General features: G+C 42.2%; 2 protein-coding genes across 4 annotated transcripts in view; both read right to left on the minus strand.

The window, feature by feature from the left end:
* Positions 1-10,355, minus strand: part of LOC102079562 (uncharacterized) — a 26,665-nt gene extending 16,310 nt beyond the window's left edge. The window contains exons 1-6 of one of the 3 annotated variants that reach the window (XM_025905947.1): positions 10,219-10,355; positions 8,965-9,303; positions 4,436-4,777; positions 3,398-3,449; positions 862-1,081; positions 608-692 (exon numbers count right to left, since the gene is read on the minus strand). In XM_025905947.1, coding sequence (XP_025761732.1) covers positions 1,066-1,081; positions 3,398-3,449; positions 4,436-4,777; positions 8,965-9,303; positions 10,219-10,288 — 819 coding nt within the window. In that variant the 5' untranslated portion in view covers positions 10,289-10,355 and the 3' untranslated portion in view covers positions 608-692; positions 862-1,065. Of the gene's footprint in view, positions 1-607; positions 693-861; positions 1,082-3,397; positions 3,450-3,499; positions 4,778-8,964; positions 9,304-10,218 lie in introns of those variants that run through there. The other 2 variants (XM_025905945.1, XM_025905946.1) reach the window with 2 other exon arrangements.
* On the minus strand, positions 10,219-18,327 carry LOC102082681 (E3 ubiquitin/ISG15 ligase TRIM25). The gene is made up of 3 exons (XM_019354613.2): positions 17,038-18,327; positions 14,234-14,344; positions 10,219-10,319 (listed from the first exon to the last, which is right to left on the minus strand). Exons 1-2 carry the CDS (start codon positions 17,981-17,983, stop codon positions 14,307-14,309), a joined length of 984 nt encoding a protein of 327 aa, XP_019210158.2. The 5' UTR covers positions 17,984-18,327; the 3' UTR covers positions 10,219-10,319; positions 14,234-14,306.
* Between the last annotated feature and the right edge of the window lie 1,257 nt (positions 18,328-19,584).

The following is a 19,584-nucleotide window of genomic DNA, read 5'->3' on the forward strand; positions in this document are numbered from 1 at the left end:
ATCAAGAACAGTTTCAGTGCTGCACATTATAGTGTGCTTAAATCTCCAAATGAAATCATTAAAAATAAATGTTGCATAAAAATATAATCAAATGTGTATATGAAAAAGTAAAGGAATAAACTAACACTACCATTCTGTATTAATTCATTTTGGACCAATTTAAAAGTAATATAATCTTAACTTAGAGATTCACAGACACAATATCATACATGCATGTCCAATTAAACCAGGGGTGGGGGAACTCCAGTCCTCAAAGGCTGGCATCCTTGATCCAACACAGCTGATTTAAATGGCTAAATAACCTCCTCAACATGTTTTGAAGTTCTCCAGAGGCCTGGTAATGAACTAATCATGTGATTCAGGTGTGTTGACCCAGGGTCATATCTAAAACCCTTTAGGCCTGGAGTTCCCACCCCCGAAGTAAACCATAAACATGTTTCAGGATTATTTTCAAAAATAGTGAAAAACAGGATTTTTTTTCGGTTCTAAGTCAGGTAGAGTTATCCAGGTATTGCAGTATAGTATGCTGAGCCTATTTATGGGTGGAGCCTCAATAGTGCTTGGCGTGTGGCTTATTTAGTGATAATACAAATACACAACAACGCACCATTAAACTTTGGTGCGCTGATGACTCTTGTTGATTCCTCAAGGTACAAATGTGAGGCCTCCTCACTCCTGTGGCACCAGCTGGTCTGCAGAAAGAGCAGGAAAACACATATCTTTAGTAAGACTGAGCATTTGCATTTAGGAAAAACTAATAAAGGTACATGCTGCCTTACTGTTATTGGAAGAAAAAGGAACATGTCATGTAACCCCTCCTTACACAGCTATAGATGCTTTAATACGATTATAAAGTCTTACCCTGTCTCTTGCCTGCTAAATGATCCTTTCAGCTGCTGCTAGGTGGCTCTAGGCGGTGTACCTGCACTCCAGGCTGACCTAGCCCATCTGGTGCCATTGTACTCAAGGCAGCCCACGTCCTCAGGAAAGCTGTTTCATTACTATTGCCCTGTTGAGGTTCTAGGATTTAACTAGATACAAACGTCACTATCGTGATTTCATGTTCTAGATGTCGTTGGATCTGAAAGAGATTTGAAAAACAATTAAAAACAAGTCATTTCCCTTGTTTGTTTTTTTAAACATTGTTTACCAGCAAGCACAAACCACTGCAAATCATGTAAACTAATTTTACCCATTTTGGTGCAAATCAAAGACACAACAAGAATACTGCCCTAAAGGGAATCTTTAAGCAGGTGGTGCAGACAGTTGCTCTCTCCTTTTACCTCCCGACTGCTTTTTACCTAGTTTTCCTTGTTGTTTGTGTTCTTGTCAACTCTGATAGCATGAGAATTCTTCTGGACAAGCTCGTGATTGGATGATAGACAATGTCATCACGGGACCCCTATCAAATCTGGATCAGGCATCAGTGAGCTCCTAGAAAATTCAGGTTGTCATTTCACAGTTACTTTTATTTGCACCAAAGCAAGCAAAATTGATTTACAATTGTTCCTAAATGAACAGATTGAAATTTAGTTGAGTAGGTATTGTACTGTGTGCGGTTTTTTGAGCAAAGTGAAAACTAATCTTAATCCACAAGCTGACCTTTACTCAACTGGTTGAACCAGTTCATGTTTTAAGTCCAGATGCAACTACACATTTGAGTGATTGCATCTGGCCACTTCTTCCAGATCATATGCGGGACAGAGTCACTCGCAATCTAGTCATGATACACAATCTCCTCTGTCAGTCCTGAGGCCTCCTTCAGGTTGGAGAAGGCTAGAAACACCTCACCATGCTCCATTTGATGTGAAGGACCAGCAACTTTACCCTCAAATGACCAAGCTCCTCACCCCATCTCTAAGGGAGAGCCCCGCTCCTCTATGAAGGAAGCTCACAATCCATCACTACAGATGTGTGCATCAGAGCACCAGGACCTCTGCCCGATCCACAAATCCCAAAATAGTGTCCCACAGAAGAATTGACCCATTTAGCTTCTTCAGCTTGAGCCTGGCTGGGCCACCTGGAGTTCGCCCTTGAGCCATCCCCCCAGGCTTGGCTTCAGATTAGGACCCCAGTAGCCATGTCCCAGAAAGGGTATACTGGTATCTTGATTTTTCTTGGCATTGGAGTTATCTAAATCACTTTTCCCTGCATATTCTTTTGATTGGATCATGATGCCCAACATTTCAACATGCTCATACGACTACAGATAAGTCGAATACACAACGCATTTAAAGTAGGTATTTATTTAAGTTTCCCACACGGGCAGGTTGGGGCACGCTTTCGGTTCCCCATCTGCCGACGTGCCAAGTTGGGGCCCGCTTGCGTTTCCCCATCCGCTGACTTCCCAGGTTTGGGCACGCTTGCAGTTCCCCATCTGCCGACGCCCTCAGTTGGGGCATGTGCTTGCCTTCCTCATCTGCCAACGTGCCAAGTTGGGGCCCGCTTGCGTTTCCCCATCCGCCAACATCCTAGGTTGGGGCACGCTTTCGGTTCCCCATCTGCCGACGTGCCAAGTTGGGGCCCGCTTGCGTTTCCCCATCCGCTGACTTCCCAGGTTTGGGCACGCTTGCAGTTCCCCATCTGCCGACGCCCTCAGTTGGGGCATGTGCTTGCCTTCCTCATCTGCCAACGTGCCAAGTTGGGGCCCGCTTGCGTTTCCCCATCCGCTGACTTCCCAGGTTTGGGCACGCTTGCAGTTCCCCATCTGCCGACGCCCTCAGTTGGGGCATGTGCTTGCCTTCCTCATCTGCCGACGTCCCAGAACTTTGGTGGGTTCAGATGTAGTGGTCACCCCACTTTGCTAGAGACTTGTCTTCACTCCTATTGTTTCTTTTCATACCGATGCACTTGGTTCTTTCAAATTGCATAAAGACAAAATGTTGGGTGGGGGGGGAGCTGACTTAAGGTAAAAGATGGGGCACTCTCTGGACGGGTCACCAGTCATCAGAAACCAACACAGACACAACCTCACACTCAAATACACATCTATGGCCAATATAGGACCGCTATTTAGGCGAGCATGCAAACCTTTGGACTGGGAAGAAGCTCGAGTACACAGAGAGAAGATATGTAGGGACAGACAGAACGACCAAACTGTATCTGTCACAGGGATCTCTATGCTGTGAAGATGCAGTTTTTCAAGCAGTAATCTCAAAACCCCCTCCACTTTATTGCAGTGGAAAGGTTTTTGTAGAATTTGAGCTTTGGACAAGAATGTGTTTGTGGTCTCACTTAGAATTGCTAGACTACTGAATTATTTGCAGATTGCTCTACTTTTCTGTCAGCTTCGTTGTTAGGAAGAGAAGAAAAGGGTGAATTCTTTTTACTGTGATTTTTAAGCCACTTCACACACACAAGCACACAGACCAACAGAACAACAAAAGGCCCGACTAACAGTCCAAGATGTCCTCTACTGTCTCCATTGTTCTTCCCTCCTCCTGTGTGACCTGCAGGTGAGAAACAGGTGTGAGGTGTCAGCTGTCAGGTAGGTGATGAGTGAAGAACAGAACAGAATCCATTTTCTCTTCAAACTGCTGTCAGACATTATCTACTGCACTTCTTATCACATCACTCAGACCAGCTGTGGCTCAGAAGGTAGAGCATACCAGGTTGTGATTCGATCCCTGGCCCCTCTCGTATATATGTCAAAATATTCTTGAGCAAGACACTGAACCCCAAAATAACCTGTGCTGCTTTCACTGATACGATGATATTCTAATATTCCCCACCATCTATTATCCATTTGAATGATTTCAAATTATGAAATACACTTTCATTAACAGAGTGCTTTTTATTTAACCATGGCATTTTGTCAGGTTTGTAGTTTTGTCTGTGTATATAGTATTATATCATCATTGCTCGTTTTTCAGTTACAGAAGATTTTTTGTTTGTCCAATTACTTTACTCTGGCAAAAAAAGGAGAAAGAGATACAAGTTCTCTCAAAAGATATTTCAAGAGATGAAAGTAGGGGTGTTTCTAGACATTTTAGAGAAAGAAGATTAAAATAAATCTTATTGGTTAAAAGCGTTACAACAGCAACAGAACGGCATCACAAATTTTGGATGTAATTACTAACCATTTTCCCTGATCTGAAGTAATTTTCTCGTGATTATTGAGACTGGTGTGACTTTAACTGGGGTCAGGCAACATTTTGAATGTCACACAGTTTCTTTGGTTCTAGTTTACAAATTTAATTTGTGACTTTCACAAGAAACCACATCTCAAAAAGATGAGCTGGCATTTGAATCCATTCAAAGCAAAACCAGATAAAACAGCCTCCAAATCAGGTTATATCGCCATGGTAACTCATGTTGAACAAACAATCTCTGTAGTACGGAAAGCTCTTCAAATTTATTGTACCATTTAGCTTTGTACTACGCCCACCCGGTGGTATACCCAAGGGAGGTAATGTTGTGAATAAGCCTGTCTCACCTGGGTCAGTAACGTTGAGGAAGACAGTTTTATTAAAGTATCTTCCACCATGGTCCACCCCATGAAACTCGTATGTCCCACTGTCGTTTCTGGTCAGGTTCTTCAAAGTTACTGAGACGGTGCCGCTGATATTGCTACAGTCCATCCCCTCCACCCGACCCTTAAATGACTCCTCCTGATCATTGGGATGTGTGGGTGTTAAGTCTTTGCAGTAGGAGATATATTTCTCATTGTCTTTATATTTCTCAAGTCTTTTTAGCCATACAGATGTGGTGCCAGTGGGAACCAGAAATGTCAGATTGACACTCATCCCAGCTTGTCTGAAGATCTGCTGGTCTGAAGCTGAGAAAAAGAAAAGAAAACACAGTGAGGACTCATCACCTTCACAGCAGCCAATTGGTTTCTGTTCAGAACCACCCACCAAACTACTGAGCCAAACTTTAACACTAGAAGTGATTCGCTCGCTGTAAATCACTTTTAAGCAGACATCTGATGACCCTCTAATGTACTTGTACTGAAAAATGCCCACTCTATGTTGCCAGCACTGCACAACCAAATATTGTTCACCTTCTTTGGTGTTTTGTCACTATGTTGTTACGAATTACTTCCAGTGTGTATAAGGCTTCAGTGGAGGGTTAAGAGACAGGATGTGCTTACCCTGTGACCAAAACACATTTCCAAACAAGCCATCTACCTGCCATTTAAAACTCTGAATTACAATCCCAAAATACCTCACTAACCAATAAATCTCTCTTTGAGGTGACAGCGCACAGGTCTCAGTGGATCATGTCATTTAGACTGAGATTAGAGATGGCACGATACCACTTTTTTATGTCTGATACCGATACCGATATCATAAATTTGGATATCTGCCGATACCGATATGAATCCGATATAGTGTGTTTTTTAATCAATAAAACTGTTTTTTAATATCTTGCTGCATTTTGTATAAGTTCATACTCAAGTTTAAATAAACAACAACACTAAAGCTATTCTGTTATACCTGCATGTAAAAAATACACTGCACCCAAAATATTTCATAGTTCAGCAACACTGATCAATCTAATAAACTTAAACCTACACATTCCTCCCTATTCTGGTATTTTAAAGAGTACTTAGCAGAAATATTAAGCAACCTAACTAATAGGGTTGCAAACTCCCAGCAAAAAAAAATGGGGAACCACCCCCCACCCTCCACCTCATGATGCTTAATCGACATAATCAACTTTAATTTGATGCAGGGTGAAAAAAAAATGCACAGAAATAAATTATTTTTCAAGAATAATTAAATAGATTCAACATCTTTCTTCAACAGAATTGCAGACTGCACAGATGGTATCTTCCCAAAGGAAAAAGTACTATAGCTTACTAGGGTATATTAGACTTAACAGTTACTATATACAGTAATGGACTTTTATACATTTTACATCAGATTAAAACTTTGGGTGTAAGATTCAGATAATTATTTATTAAAAGCTAGACATTTTAAATGAGAATAAGAAAGAAAAGCATGTCTCTGTGCCCCCTTTTCCCTGTTAATGCCCTATCGGCCCCCCTGGCTAAACTTTGCTAGATCCGCCCCTGCACAGTTACCAGCCGTCAGCTACGTAGAAAAAGGATCCTGGTGTAGAAAGTAATATTAAATAAATTCTAACAACAGCTTATCAAGCTTAAACGTGCTGCTGTTGTTCAGCCGTTGGTTTCCTCTTTCTGGTGCAAAGTGGGCCAAAAACAAAGAAGAGAGACGGACTCGCGACAGAAAAGCCGATCAGCTGATCATTGATCAGTTTCACGATTGAAATAGCAGCAGGAGAGGGAGGGAGAGAGAGAAGAGGCAGTCGCTCTATATATCGGTTGTTAAGCTTAACATGGGAACGCTTTACAAACATTCAGAGATGAACTTACACACTTGCTTTACTTCTCTCTGGGATAACTTCCTCAGAGATGAAATGCTGGATTGCTAGCGATGCTACAAATACACACAGCCGCTCTATCACATGAGCACACTGCTCCAACGTGCTACGGTTATGAGCCGAGTTACTCCGCGTCACAAGTTTTGTGAGGTGTTTTTTTTAATATTTAATGGATCGGATTACATTTTTTATTTCTCGCCGATATCCGATCCAGTAAATCCAGTAAAGCAACAAAGTTACTACAATCCATCTGACCAGTGAAGGCAGCATGAACTGCACAGTCCACCGGTGTTGTGTCAAAAACTGGTTTCTGGTTGTTGTATGGGGTGTTCTCCCCTCCCCTTTTTCATGAGTTTCACATTTTTAGGCCCAATAGTTGTGTTTTACACAGGAACAGCCACAGGCTCTAAACGGTTCCCGGGACTCGCCGTCAGGAGCTGTCCACTGAACCAGTGACATTAGACACAGGATTGTAAACAATCTGGACATAGTCTTTAGTGATCGTGTGTTGAGCCACGGGTAACTTTGCGGATTTTACCTGTTACCACATGTGGGGACCTGTCTATAGTTATTTTTTCTAGACGTTTCCTTTTCCACTAACTTTAGGAGAACAGTTTGATACGTTTAGCCTGAGTTTACTCCTCAGATTTGCATACGTTTCTAATTGGTTCAGTCCAGCTTTACTTTTGACGTTAAACCTGTCCGGTCACCAACACACCCATCGACATATTTACCAAATGTGAACTTATTTATTTATGAGCTTCTGTTATTTTACAAATCATTACAAAACAGCAGCATTTAAAACCACCTCAGCCTTACCTGCAGAGCCCAACGAGACGCAGATTCGACACCCATCTGTATGTCAAATTATTGTTGAGCAAGATACTAAACCACAAAATTACCCCTGCTGCTTCCATTGTACACATGTAAGCTAGTTAGAAAACATGTGATAATGTGCTGTATGAGTGTCTAGATCAGTGAATTTGGCTTGAAGTAAAAAGTGCTTTGGAACCTAAGAACTCACTAAGATCGCTAGCAAATAATAGCTCTAAGCTTCCACATACCTTCTTTTGTGGAGTTAAAACCAGATAAAATTAAAAGGTAGGATATGACAAAATAAAATTGCCCAAAATCAAAGATTTTGAGCAAGTCCCAATGTAGAATCAAATAAAAGAGAATTCAAGCATAATAGAGAGTAAAACACCTTTGTTATAAATGTGCTATAGAAATAAAATTCTTACTTCCTGAATAAAATTATTAAAATCAAATAAAAATATTAAAAAGACAGCATACTTGCAGTTTCTTTGCAAATCCTCTACAAAGAAAATAAAGTGCAGGAATTACAGTGTAAAAAGGGAGGCACCTCAGTGTCAACCATAATATAAAAATACATACGTATTTCATTTTGTATAATATACTGGGATATTTAAAATTGGAGCCATTTGTGTCTATTAGAGCCATGTTATATTTTGTAACTTTGTAATATATTTTCTTTATGCATGCTCAATCATCCAGGTAAGGAAATTCACAAAAAGTAGATTCTGTTCAGTTGGACTGGCATTTTCAGTGGGAGAAACTTTTCCACACTCATCCAACTTTTTGGGACATGTGGTATTTAATCAGTTACTGTTTCTACTGTGTTGGAGCATCTGTGACCACATGATTTCCTCTGGGATTAATTAAGTACTTTGATTGTTACCAAATGTTGAAGAAAATAAGTAAATATCTGATGATTTGTCATATATGTTATATAGTGATTTTTGTTCTGTATACTTTATCTGCTTAACCATCACTGCTAATTTAAAATCACCAGTTAACCTTATGTACACACACACAAACATGCATTTGGACTGTGGAAGGAAAAACATGTCAACTCTAAACAGAAAGGCCCCAGATGGGGTTTGAACCAAGAGTCTTCTTGCTGTGACAGCAATAACCACTGCAACCCCTCAAAACAAATAATCCCCCTACCATGTATCTGAATCATGAATCTATATGCATCTCTCTCTATGGGGATTATTATCAACATATTCAACAAAACTTTATTAATTAGTAAATTTAATCATTTTTACTTATTATTTATTGGTTACTAATTGGTATAATTACTAATTATAGCCTAAACCCACGGCTCACATCACATAATACACAACAGTAACAGCTATCCCTCAAACACTGCCCTCTGCTGGATTCAAGTTTTCTAGTAGTCTACCTGGATTAATGAGCCCACAGATCAAAGGAATGTCATGTGTCAGCTCTCTTTCTCCAACTGTGAGGTTCATACGTTTTTAGACAGTGACACAGTACTTGTAGTCTTGCCTAAGCTGCTATTTTTAAACAATCTCAGATTCTTTGGTTTGTTAAGTTACTTTTGATATGACAAAAAAAAAAAAAAAAAAAAAAAAAAAGCCATTAAAAAAAGATTTCAAGAGATGAAAGTAGGGATGTTTTTAGACATTTTTTTCTAGCACAGTTTTCTGAGGGGCAATTTTAGAGAAAGATGACTTAAAAATCATTTTGGTGAAAGGAATCACAACAGCAACAGAACAGAATCACAAATTTTGGATACAATAACCAAAACTTGCTCTGTCAAAAAAGACTCCCTGAAGTCTGACTCACCTGGAGGATCAGTGATGTTCAGGTTGATGGTGATGATGGGACTCTTATTATTATTACCAATTTCCATGACAACAAAACATTTGTATGTTCCACTATCAGTAATCATCACATTCTTCAGAATCAAAGACACGTCACCATGTTTCAATTCTATGTCCTGCAGTTCCACCCTGTTCTTAAAAGATGTATGCTGGTTGGCTGGATATAAGCGACCATCCCGGTACAAAAGGCCATATTCATCCAGGTTAGCTCTTTTCCACTCTACAACTAGAATGCTGTTGTTTGGAGCTTGACATGTCAGAGTGACATTCTGTCCAGCCTCAGATGAGATGATTTTCTGGTCTGAAAGAGAAAACGATACAAAGCAGTGAGGTTGAAGGGATAAAAGAGTAACTGCTCACTTCTAAAGCAGACATACAGTGTAAACTGTAAATTAGATATTCAATGTGCGTTAATTCAATGTGCAAGTTTAAATTTAAGTTTAACTTGACATTATACTTTTAATTCTTCATATGAAGTTAGGTTTGTGTCTCTAAAGTTGCAATCAGTTCTAGTCACTTCCTGGCCACTAAAGGGTTACTTAAATCAAGTGGTTCAGAAGAATATAGTGTTTTTGGTAGTCCTTATCAGGGTTTTACGCTTTAGGTGTTGACTCAGATCGTTTAGGTAACTAATTGTGAATTAGACGTTCACAAAAAAATATGTCACAATACTGTTCATATAAAGCCATATGTGGTTGGGCTGTAAGAAAACTTTTTATGATGTGGCTCCAGTAAACATGTAAATAAATAAAACGTAGAGTAAAGGAGAGATGAGTAGTCAAGTTAAATGCCTGTCCTCATATTCCCTCTCTCCTCAGGCGTCCTCCTCTCACATGACTCATTTTCCTCCTTTCTCCTGGCGTCTCTGGTGGGAGGGACTTGTGAGGAAAATGAGTCAGGTTGTAGAGAATTGGATTAGTCCCTCTCGCCAGAGGTCCAAGCAAAGGAATCTTTTTTCCCCCAGCTGTTTTTTTCTCTCCCCTGCACACCCTTTCAAATGTCAGGCAATGTTTCAAGGTGAACATTTCAAATCTAAGAAATCTAATTAAAAACTGATGACTTTCTCTCTCCTGAAGTCTTGACACGCCATTTTCAATTGACCCGAAAGCTTTGATACAACTTTAATATAACTTGCTAAAACATTAATTTACGCTAGTGAACTTGGGGAATTCTTGTGTCCTTTAAAAAATCAGAAAACTCAGTTTTAAAATCTTACCTGCAGAGATCAACAAGCCCCCAACCAGTAAAGTGAAGAAGACGAGTGACGCAGTTCTTTCAACAGTCATGTCCTTCTTGTTTTTGGTTTTCCTCCTTCAGCTGTTAAAAACAAACTTCCTCAACAACAGATACTTGGTGACAGATGAGCTGTTTCATATAAACTAAATAAATTATGTTTCAGTAACTAAACTCTGAACCTGATATGGCTCCTTCGTGTTTTAGGGTCGACCAAAGACTGAATATACCGAGTCCACAGTGCGCATTTATACTGTGACCTAATAGCTTCCTGCCATGTGGCCTGACACCTGTACAGATTTCATTGGTTGTTCTGCTGGATCCAGCAGATCCTCCCATTCTCTGGAACAGCTTAAAAAAACTCTAAACTCAGTGTAAACCCACACTATAAGAGCGGTGTGTTTCATTCTATTAATGGAGTTTTTCTTATTCCTTATATTTGACAAACATATTTTCTTATACTCTAGTAGTTTGTATTTTTTCTCACCCTTTAAAGTTACTTCCTGTATCTGTTTCAAATTAAAGCCCTCTGGAGATTCAATAGACAGAAACCCTTCATTTCTTAATGTGGCTTTTATTTTAAAATATTTGCAGAAACATTTGGAAAACACTGACATTAATTCTTAAATTTAAAAAAAATACAGTACACATTATTATTTATGGCTCTGGCATTGACCTTGACTAAGTGGTTTATTAATTCAGGAGTTATTGTACAACACCAGAGAATGAGACAGAGAGAAAATCTCACAGGTAAACAAGATGAAAGCAGCAGATCTAGGCAGAGCACCGAGATGTCAGGAAGCTGTAGGAAGATGGGCAGCAGAGATAAACATGAAGCTGGTGATAGCGCTGACATTATGGTCTGTCCATAAAGTCTGTCTAAACTAGGAAAAGCTCTCCGTCATTATTTCTTTTGTTTAAAAAGACATATTAGACTTTTTTAGTAGGATTGAAAGCAAATATTTACCATTGCGTGACATGTCTTCTGCTTTTAACAACAGTCTGTGAACATCTGGGAACTGGTGACAGCTCCACATCAGACTTCTAGGAGAGGAACGTTTTCCCATTCTTGTGTGATAGAGGATTCTAGCTGCTCAGCAGTTAAAACAATGTTTTAAGCTGGTGAAAGGTCTGGACTGCAAGCAGGCAATTTCAGCACCACGATTCTTCTACTTCAAAGCCATGCTTCTGTTATAGCTGCAGCATGCAGTTTAGCATTGTTTAGGAAATATAGTACTTTAAAACGTGCATATACCTTTAACACTGATGGTGTACTTCCTGATGTGCAAACCGCCAATTCATAGGCACCAATGCGCCCTCATACCATCAGTACTTTTGAAATGTGTGCATATAACAAGCTGGATAGCCCTTGCAGCCTTACTGCTTGTTGTGGAAAAATAATTTGAGCCCCAAAACCAAATTGATTTTCTGAGAGTCATTTGCAGCCTTTGCAAAGAGATCAATAACACACAAACAGGGTTCATACCAGCAATAAAAAAAAATAGGCAAAATAGTTACAGCTCCTTTATATCCATTGTGTGGATACAGCCTATTCAGCTCAGTTCCCACAGTCATGTATGCATCAGCCTGATAATGAAGACATACAGACTGCACCATGAGCTTGAACACAGTCCATACAGTGACTCAGACACAGTCATTCATACATTTACAGATCACAGATGTTTCTAAAAGTACAGAAGTATAAAATCCTCACATGTAAACAGACTAATAATGCTGCAGTCACACGATCACACAACGATCAACGGCTTTGACTTTTTGTGATTTGTGTGTCCAATACAGAAGACATAATTGAACATTACGGATCTCAGGAGGATATATCAGTGGTATTCTTCACTCATTGATAGCCGCTTCCGTCACTTGTCTGGAAGTCGAGGAAAGCTTATTGCCCACTTTGCAATGCCAGCATTTAGCTAAATAAATGTTTGTTTGTTTTAAAAAAAAAAAAACACCAAAATACCTCACTAATCTATAAATTGCTCATTGAGGTGACACCCATTAGGTCTCTGTCTTTAAAACTGAGATGCTACTATTCAATTCAAAAACTGATGAGTCATAAAATTTAAATTCACGCAATCTAATTTTAATTTTCTTATTTTCCTGATGGTATTCTTAAGCACTCAACTTTTACAGGTTTCTGCAGCTAACATGTTTTACGGTTAAAATTAACAAAGTTAAGGCAATCCACCAGACAATTAAACGCAGCATGAACGGCACACTCTTCCAAGGTAGTTAGCGCCTGCGTCAGGAGCGCGCAATGGGCAGGAGGAGCGGATCTAGGTGGGAGACTCAGTCCACATGAACGGATACTAATAAACGTAGTATATTAGATCTAATCATTAGCCTGGACTAAATAGAGTTAAATAAAGTTATGCAACTGAATAAAGTAACAAATTTCGCTCTTTTAACCACTTTTAACAAGTTGATTAACTTTTAGCCAGTTTGTTTTTCTAACAGGGCGGATAAAAACATAAAAAGCCACGCGGCTTTATACATTAGCAGGTAAATAGATCTGAGTAGAGTTAGCGTTAGCTTACAGTTAGCTTGCTAGCTAATCGTTACTGGTTCGTAAGGTAAAGCCAGCCCGCTCTTGTTGTACACAGGAACAGCCACAGACTGAACGGTTCCCGTGACTCACCGTCAGGAGATGTCCGCTGAACCAGCGAAATTAGAAACAAGACCGTAAACACCCTGGACATGGTCTTTAGTGGTCGTTTGTTGAACCACAGGTGACTTTCCAGTGTTTACCTGATGACACATGTGGGGGCGTGTCTATGCTAAATAAGGTTTTAAAGAGGTAGGGGTGTTGGTTGCATTGAAGTATAAACATCAGTACATCACTACTATCAGTACACTTCTTCTCCTAGTTCAAGAATTTTGTTATACATATACAGTACTGTGCAAAAGTTTTAGGCAGGTGTGAAAAAATGCTGTAAACAAAGAATGCATTCAGAAATATAAACAATTGTTTTTTGGGCCCAAATCTATTCTGCAGCAGGACAACGACCTCAAACATACAGCCAAATTCATTAAGAACTATCTTCAGCGTAAAGAAGAACAAGAAGTACTGGAAGTGATGGTATGGCCCCCACAGAGCTCTGATCTCAACATCATCGAGTGTGTCTGAGATTACATGAAGAGACAGAAGGATGTGAGAAAGCATACATCCACAGAAGATCTGTGGTGCATTCTCCAAGATGTTTGGAACCACCTACCAGCCGAGTTCCTTCAAAAACTGTGAGCAAGTGGACCTCGAAGAATAGATGCTATTTCGAAGGCAAAGGTTGTTCACACCAAACATTAATTTGATTAAGATTTCTCTTTTGTTCTTCACTGCATTTTGTTGATTGATGAAAATAAATGATTAACACTTCCATATTTGAAAGCATTCTTTGTCTACAGCATTTTTTCTCATCTGCCTAAAACCTTTGCACAGTAATGTATCCATCACACTCCCTGGTCAAATAGCTCTTACACAACCTGGAGGTGTGTTTGGGGTCATTGTCCTGTTGAAAATTAAATGATGGTCCAACTAAACACAAACTGGATGGGATGGCATGTCACTGCACACTGCTGTGGTAGCCATGCTGGTTCAGCATGCCTTCAGTTTTAGAAAAAACAAACAAACAGTGTCACCATCAAATCACCCCCACACCATCACACCTCCTCCTCCAGGCTTCATGGTAGGAACCATGCATGCAGAGACCATCCGTTCACCTTTTCCGTGTTGCACAAGGACACGGCAGGTGGAACCAAAGCTCGCACATTTAGACTTATCAGCACAGATTTCCACTGGTCTAATATCCCTTCTTTGTGTTTCTTGGCCCAAACAAATCTCTTCTGCTTGTTGCTTTTCCTTAGGTGGTTGCTTTTCCTTAGGTGGTTTCTTAACAGCTATTTGACCATAAAGGCCTGATTCACACAGTCTGAAAAGTTGATGTAGACATGTGTCTGCTACTGGAACTCTGTGTGGCACTTACCTCGGCTCTAATCTGAGGTGCTGTTAACTTGTCATTTCTGAGGCTGGTGACTCGAATGAATTTATCTTCATTATCAGAGCTGACTCTTGGTCTTCCTTTCCTGGGACGGTCCTGTGAAGTGAAAACCATTTCAGATGACTACATCATGAAGCTCATCAAGAGAAGGCCAAGGGTTTGCAGTGGTGTCAGCAAAGTAACGGGTACTTTAAGGAATCTAGAGTATAAAACATAGAGTTATTTATCATTTTTTTTCTTTGCTAAATAATTCCATATTGTAGCGGGTCAGGGCTGTTTGGGGTTTGACAGCTATGTTCTGTTGTTCCAGGCGGCAGCGTTATGTTGCCATGGTTACGGGTGACGCTCTCTCTCTGCAAGTGCGTGTTCCTGGGTGGAGAGAGTGCCTTTGTGTGGTTGTTGTTTTTGTTCTGTTGAATGCTAATAAACGGCTGTGCTCCCTGGCTAACTTGTGGGAAGCAAGACCAAATGACACCTCTGTCTCCTCCTGGAATGAGCTCGCCACATTGGTGTCAGAAGTGCGATAGCTCACTCTCGCCGGAATGGAGAGAGACATTCAGAGGCCGTCGAGGAGAGCATTCGCTGCTTGGGGAGCTGGGGATTGGGGCGGGAGGAAGCGACCAGCCATGTAATCCCCCGAAGGGTCCCGACGGCGTGAGCGAACCGCGGCGGCTGAGGAGGCGGGGAAGTAGCGGCCCCTCGTGACAGACACTAGGACAATGCTTCGTGGGCTGCCTCTGTTGTCCGACACGCCGAGCCCCCAACAGCGAGCCGTGTTGCCCACAATGCCAGCTAACGTACCAAAATACAACAGGCTAACCCCGCTAGAGCCCTACCTCTCACAAATCTGGCTAGCAGCGAGGCATAGTGGCTGGAGCGACGAAGAGGCTGCTACACACCTAGTGCTAGCATTAGAGGGAGATGCACTGCAGGTACTCCTTGACCTAGCCCCGACAGAACAGCATGAGCTCCAGGCCCTCACCATGGCCCTCGAGAAGTGATTTGGGCAGCGGCACTCCACTGATCAGAGCAGGGAGAAGCTGACCAACTGGAGCCGTCGGGCAGAGGAGAGCCTGGGCTCCTTTGCAGCTGATATGTTGCTATATGCTCGTCGTGGCTACCCGGAGTTCCCAACAGCAGCCCGTGAGGAGCTTAGCCTGCATGCTTTTCTGCGAGGACTCTTTCCAGAGTGACTGCGCCAACACGTCCGCCTGGCCATGCCTCGAACTCTCCATGAGGTGCTTCTTGAGGCTGAAAGGGATAAGCTGGTGCTTGTCTCGCGACCTAAACAGCAGGTGACCCCCCCAAGAGCCGCGGACAGCAACAGGGAGGGGAGGTCGCGGAGATACGCCAACTGCAGCCCTTGGTGCCCCAGAGCGTCCCTGTCGACCGACCGACCGCTGCTGGCCACGTGGCACGTGACTGCCCGGCGCCCGCCCCGAAGACCAGAATTTCGCAACCTCAGGGAAACGAGGGGGGGGAGCAGTTTAATGAGTGGACCACCGCTCCAGATTCCTGCCACCCTCCAAGGGCAATGCACGGTGGTGGGCTGAGTCGGGCACATCAAGGGACTCTACCTGAGCTGCTGTGTTGAGGACCAGCCCTACCAGGCCGTGGTGGGTAGGGGGTCTACCATTTCCCTAATACGACCTGGGGTGCTCCCTGGGATCCGAGCCGGTTGGTCACCCACCGACACCCAGCTGATGACGGTGACGGGGGAGAGGACTGATATGCGGGGGAAGAAACCGTTGCAGATCCAAGTGAAGGATCTGGAGCTGGTGCATGACTACTACTACTCTTGTTGTACACAGGAAACCAGTGGAAACTGTTTTGAAATAAATTTCTCACATGTCACTCTGATCTGTTCACAAAGACTCAACAGAGAAAAAGTGTTGCATTGATTTGAATACAGTTTCAGGTAAATTTACAGGTAACTACAGACAATCAATCATAAGATGTCAAACTCGCAGCCATAAAGTGATCTCTGTGCAGAGAAGAAACAGCACAACAGTGAGCTCTCAACAGCAAAGAGAGACAAGAACAACAAACTGGAAGCTCAAAGGTCTATTTGACTTTAATCAACTCTGCAGTGACTCCAAATCCAAAAAGACAAAGTCCAGCATAGAGCGGCTGAGTGAATGTGGTCTGGACTCTGTGGAGGAGAGTCATGGTTTCAGAGACGCTGTAGAAAGACAGAATACCTGCTCTGTGATCCAGGTACACTCCTACTCTGGAGGACCGAGGACCTGAGAGGACAGTTCGGACTTTGTTGTGAAAAAATATGTAACTGTTTGTGTCACAACATAATGCCCAAGATTTGTCATTGTATCCAAATACACATTCATCGCCCCTCCCTGCTCTGCTGATATTCTTGTATGCAACTGCTACACCAACTCCCCCTCTCCACTCCACCTCCCAGTAACAACGTCCAGTCAGACTCTCTCTACTCAGGACCTGAAGCCATCCAGTGAATCTGTCTGGATGATCAGAATAAGACTGTTGTTGTTTCATTCTTGTTACTTTTCTGTTCCCCTCAGATAATAACAGACGTGTGTGCGCTGTGTTTGGATCCAGTGTGATTTCACGTGAATATTTTAAGAATCCAGCTCTGGTCTTTGGCTCTGGTGGTGACAGTAAAACATCCTCTTCAGTGACTGTCAGTGAGATGTTTGTCCATTCCTCTCTCAGAATGTCCTGTAGTTTATCTCTGGTCTCTGACACAGCTGCTGTCACATCCTCAAAGTACCTCAGAGGACGAATATTGATGCTGGATGAGTGTGTAGACTCACTGAGTGCTGACAGTGAGGGGTAGTTGTGTAGAAACTGGTTGTGATCCTCTGTGTGTGAGAGCTGCTCCAGCTCGCCGTCTTTCCTCTTCAGCTCAGCGATCTCCTGCTCCAGCTTCTCCTGAAGCTCTTTGACTCGACTCACTTCAGTTTCCTGCTGGGATCTGACCTGCTGCTTCACATCAGAGCTTCTTTTCTGGATGAGACGGATCAGCTCAGTGAACATCTTCTCACTGTCCTCCACTGCTTTATCAGCAGAGCCATTGATGGCCTCCACCTCCTGTTGAAGCAGCTTCACATCTTTCTCTCGCTCCTGGATTCTCTGCTGGATGTTTAGTCGTCTCACCTCGAGCTCCTTCTGCTTCTCAGTCCTTTCTGCTGCAGCTGGGACTGTTTCATGGCCTTTATGTTCATCCATTGTGCAGAGATAACAGATACTCTGCTGATCAGTACGACAGAAAATCTTCATCACCTCATCATGACGAGAGCAGATGTTCTCCTGGAGCTTCTTGGAGGGGGCCACCAGCTTGTGTTTCTTAAATGAAGGTGCATCATAGTGAGGTTGGAGGTGTTTCTCACAGTAAGAGGCCAGACAGACTAAACAGGATTTGACAGCTTTCAGCTTCCTCCCAGTGCAGACATCACAGGCCACATCTTCAGGTCCAGCATAGCAGTGATCAGCTGGAGCAGCTTGGAGTCCAGTCTTCTTCAGCTGCTCCACTAAAGCTGCTAACACGATGTTTTTCTCCAGGACAGGCCTCGGTGTGAAAGTCTTCCTGCACTGAGGGCAGCTGTGGATTCCCTTCCTGTCCTCTTCATCCCAGAAACTTTTAATACAGTTCATGCAGTAGCTGTGTCCACAGGTTGTAGTCACCGGATCCTTCAGTAGATCCAAACAGATGGAACAAGAAATAGTTTCTCGGTCCAGCTGAACTCCTTTCTGCGCCATTTCTCCTCTCAGTTTCTCTTTGGCAGAAACGAAAGCATTCTGACCTGTGATGTCATAACATACTTTTCTGCAGTGAATGGAGCCTGTCGGCTCTGGAATGTTACAACATGTTTGTTATACCCATCTTCAAACTGCAGATCTAAAGGGGAGGGAACAAGGAAATACATTCACAGTGTTTCAGGAAGAAGAGGGAGGAGTTATCAGGCTTTGACACAGTCCAGGAAGTGGAGCAGTTTGACGTAGACGCTGTTTGTTTAACACTTTGAACATGAACAAAGGAGGCGGATCAGTTTTTACATTTATAATATATGAATGACAAGTAAATAAAAAGCTGTCACACTGTCACACCATGGCACATATTATACCATGAATTGTTTTTTATTTCAAAAATGTTCACATTCAGACACAAAAATCATTAAATATTACACAGTTATTAATCCTTCAAATATGAGATATTTGGCTTTCAGACACAGAGCCAGTGTCTTTATTTTTACTGCAAGTATTTTTGTGTTTTACGCTGTTGAATATCAGGTTATATATGCTGCAAAATGTGAACATTTACAGAATAAAAGGTCAGAATGTGTAGAACAGGTTTTTCTTTCACTTATATTGATATTGATATATACATCAGCTTTCAAATACATTGAAAGCTGCAGACTTGCATTTCAAATTTTACTCTTATTTATTATTTTTACTACTTGGAACCACAACTCTGTGACTCCAACCTCTCAGATCAGTGAATACAAGTGCTCGTGTCATGATTCGGGGTGTCGGTGGTGTTTTAGGGAATGTTTTCTTACTCAAAGCTCAGGTCCTGCCTCCAGGTGAAGTTCTGGGTCTACATCTGCCTCCACATGCGGCTCATTGTCTGCAATCAGTGTGGAAGTTTTATGGTCCACCTCAGACTATTTGCCAGATTTTCATCTAAACAGTAGTTTTAAATCAGCCTCCATGTTCTGCTTGCTCCAAGTGTTCCTCTGTTTAATTTCACCTTCTTTGTGTCTCCAGTTTCCTGCACCTCCAGATCATTATCCACTCACCTCCACTCTTATCTGGATTCCTTCTGTCACTGGTCCTTCCCTCCAACCAGCTGCCTGCCTGAATCTTACCTGTCAGGAGCCGTCGCTCTGTTTCACCCAACTTCCTGTGGAGAATCTGGAAACCCACCTGCCTGCTTTCCTGCTCACTGTAACCATCCATCAGTACAGAAAAGAAGGTCTCCCTCCCTCCAAAACCCAGATTCACCAGCCTGTCAAGGAAGCAATCTTCTTGCAGTACAACTCATCTGCACTGGAAATAATACAGCTCTCCTCTGTTACAGTGGATCCAGCCTCTCAGAAGTTTCCACCTTGTAACACTTTACAGTTGTCTATCTGTGTCTTTAATGAAATCAGTTTGAAGTTGACACAGCCGTGACTTGAGTCTGCTTCTGGGTTCATTTTCACGCTGGCCTCTCGGCCCTGAAAGCTTGACTTCTCCCTCTTGAGTCACAAATTCACACATTGTGAGCTTCGACTTTTGCAGCTCTTCTTAAGAGAAATCTGGTACAAAACTTGTACTTGTAGCTGAAGCGGGACAGGGGGTGGTGATGGGGGTCTGTG

This window comes from Oreochromis niloticus, linkage group LG3, assembly GCF_001858045.2.
Source record: "Oreochromis niloticus isolate F11D_XX linkage group LG3, O_niloticus_UMD_NMBU, whole genome shotgun sequence".
Classification (NCBI taxonomy): Eukaryota; Metazoa; Chordata; class Actinopteri; order Cichliformes; family Cichlidae; genus Oreochromis; species Oreochromis niloticus.

Bases quoted from the DNA above. Each gene is read 5' to 3' on its own strand.
- LOC102082681 (XM_019354613.2), bottom strand. From the start codon at position 17,983: ATGGCGCAGAAAGGAGTTCAGCTGGACCGAGAAACTATTTCTTGTTCC. The intron at 14,345-17,037 runs GTGAGTCTACAC...TTCACTTCACAG, and splicing joins CCCCTCACTGTCAGCACTCA to GACCGTCCCAGGAAAGGAAG.